Source organism: Anarrhichthys ocellatus, unplaced genomic scaffold (assembly GCF_004355925.1).
Source record: "Anarrhichthys ocellatus isolate YVR2014 unplaced genomic scaffold, GSC_Weel_1.0 scaffold30, whole genome shotgun sequence".
In the NCBI taxonomy this organism is placed as follows: domain Eukaryota; kingdom Metazoa; phylum Chordata; class Actinopteri; order Perciformes; family Anarhichadidae; genus Anarrhichthys; species Anarrhichthys ocellatus.
This window is the reverse complement of record NW_022280060.1, coordinates 3,267,980-3,270,812: the sequence shown is the minus strand read 5'-3', so window position 1 is coordinate 3,270,812 and position 2,833 is coordinate 3,267,980. Positions and strand designations below refer to the sequence as shown.

At 43.7% G+C, this 2,833-nt stretch overlaps 1 protein-coding gene across 2 annotated transcripts in view; it reads right to left on the bottom strand.

The window, feature by feature from the left end:
- Nucleotides 1-2,833, bottom strand: part of LOC116392666 (guanine nucleotide-binding protein G(q) subunit alpha) — a 27,007-nt gene that overhangs the window by 13,147 nt on the left and 11,027 nt on the right. For both annotated transcript variants that reach the window (XM_031864358.1, XM_031864357.1), the window contains exon 2: nt 235-419. In XM_031864358.1, coding sequence (XP_031720218.1) covers nt 235-419 — 185 coding nt within the window. The remainder of the gene's footprint in view (nt 1-234; nt 420-2,833) is intronic.

Sequence of the window (2,833 nt, the reverse complement as noted above, 5' to 3'; positions counted from 1 at the left end):
GGGGGGGGGGTGGACCATTCAATAATCCAGTATTTCAGTAGCTGCTCAGCACTGTATGTGCCTCACAAGTTAGCAAGTATAACCAAGTAGTTGGATGTGGATTATCCATTTTAATATACAAATCACACAAGAATATTTTCATCCCAACACCAGTGTTGCACATGAACAAGTCATTTTATTCTGTGTGAACTGAACTTTGATCTAGCTCTGGGGTAGTGTGGACTTGGTACGCACCTTGTTCTGTTCGTACTTGTACGGGATCTTGAGGGTCTCGGTTGCACGGATCATGGCCTGCATCGAGGTGAAGATGTTCTGGTAGACCAGTTTGGTGAAGCCCTTCTTATCCTCATCTGTGTAGCCTGACCCGTGGATTATTCTCATCTGCTTGATGAAGGTGCTCTTGCCACTCTCTCCAGTACCTGAAAGGAAGACAAAAAGAAACAGGGAGGGGGTTAGCCTCCGACTGAAAGGGGATCATAAATGGATACAGGCAATTGCAGACAGTGTGAAAAGGTACAACTGTTGTATTCTCACACTTGACATGAGGAGCAAAACAGAAAGTTCTAGTATCCTGCAGTGCTCACCAACAACTGGAAAGAAACAAGGATGAGAGTATTCAATTCAAACTTTTGTTGAATGCTACAATACCCCAAGATGAGCTCTAATCCATCCACCCTCGTCTAACACCGTGAAGTAGCTCTCTCACATTAACGTAGTCAGCAAAATGTATTTTATCAGAGCAAACCAACAGTGAGATTCAATACAATCTTGGTCAAATTTGAGCATTTTTTTCTTTATATAACTCATATTTCTGTGGTCTTTGCAACAGGCTGACCTTGTCTGTCCACCTCCAACCTGCTGCTGGACACACAAGACTGTGAAAGAATCCACACCATCATGCCCCCAGGCAGTGAGCCAGGCCTGTGTTTCACCAGTACAGGCTAAGCTGAGAGTTTATTGTTGAATTACCTACCTATTAACATATTTTGTATCTTTTAAAAATGCACTCAAATGTTACTTGCTCGTGGTTGCATGCACTTCTGGTAAACAAGAAATGTGAGCTACATAATCCTGAGTAAGGGACCTAAACCACAGTCAAAAATACATGCGGACAAAAGTTTGTGCACCATAACGATGAAGTGTGATCATTGTTTTGGCTGCGGATGGACGGTCTGGGGTAAGTGGAGCAGCCCAGAGTAACCACACGAGGGCTGCACGGCTCACCTCAGCTCAACAAAGAGCCGGGTGAACCGAGTTCACTCCTCCAACTTTGTATCACAGTGACCATGCATATGCACACATGCATAAACACAGAAATACCTCGTCATAGAGGAAGAAAACATGCAGGTAGAGAAATACACATAAACCCCCACAGATCCCTCACACACTATAACTTCTCCAAGAGAACTTCCACCGCTGGATCTGGGTCTTTATATGGATATATTCAGTGAGCATGCTACCACTGCAGGCTTAGGGGTCATCAAGTAAAGTGGAACATTCAGAAGACAAGGCAGGTAGCGGCCTAAACCAAATTCAACTTGTAGTTTCACTATGCAGCTCTCTTTCCAGAGCATACCTCCTCTGTTCCACCCACCTATTGTCTTCCTCTTCCACCACTGATCTCCATCTCACTTCTCTCAACACTCAAGTCTGAGTCACTGCAGCGAAGCGTATTCTCTTTCACTCGTGTCTTTCTCCTGCCGATCCCAACCGGGGCTGCTACAGTTATTTTCCCTATGAATTCATCTAAATGTGACTTTTTCTGCTCGTAAAATTATTCTCTAGATTAAATGATGTGTTAAAATGTATGAAGTGCCCATCACAAGTTAAAAGATACCATGTGACGCCAATCAAATTGCTGACATTATGTTTGAACAGATGCGTAACTCAAGGATATTTGATTTACATTAGCAACATCTGGACATTTTAAATTTGCACATAATCTAAATAACCACATATATGCTGACAAACGTGTGAGAAATACATCCATGCATGCACACACCCAATAATGTAGCATAAACAGAAGTTAGGTTGGTGTGTTAGCATGCTAACATTTGATAGCTCACAAAGAAAACAGAGTACAGCTGAGGCTCATGGGAAGGACATTTTAACGTTGCCGTTTTACAAATGACAACCTCATTGTGGCGCTAGAGGAAAAGTCAGTGGGAGACATCCTCCAACGACCATGAATATCTGAAGAAAATTTCAAGGCAATCCCACCGATAGTAGGCTAGTTTAAATATTATGGTCTGGACTGAAGGGGACATGCGGTAGGAGAGCTGCACACCACTCATAATGTTAACGGTCACATTGTGTAGACAGAACTCTCGGGGCTGATTAGATTAAGGAATGTGCTTTGTGCCATAAAGCACAGCTGGTATTCCCGAGACGAAGTAGCCGAAATGTCTTCCCGAACGGATGACAAGAGTCAAGTTTGACCGTCGCTGACAGAAGAGCACAGTCGAATGTACAGTGAATGAGTGCCTCCAACCAGACAGGGTCTCTCACTGCGGAAGGCAGGTCAGGCAACATTGGAGTTTCCCCTTCAGACAGAGTCCATCTTTGAGAGAGGGACTAAAATAGCGATTGTCAGGACACAGCACTGGAGAGTTCACTTTTTTGACTAAAGAGCTGTGGAGAAGGGAGGGGGTTACTGGGAGGGCTTAAGAAAAGAAAAATACAGAGTACATTTTCTATGCTTTCCAAGCAGAGAAATAACGGGAGTTTACATGGGATCGATACGTCAGCTTTGTTGTTTAATTAAGTGTGTGTGTGTGTGTATTCTCCACACACACACACACACACACACACACACACACACACACACACACAC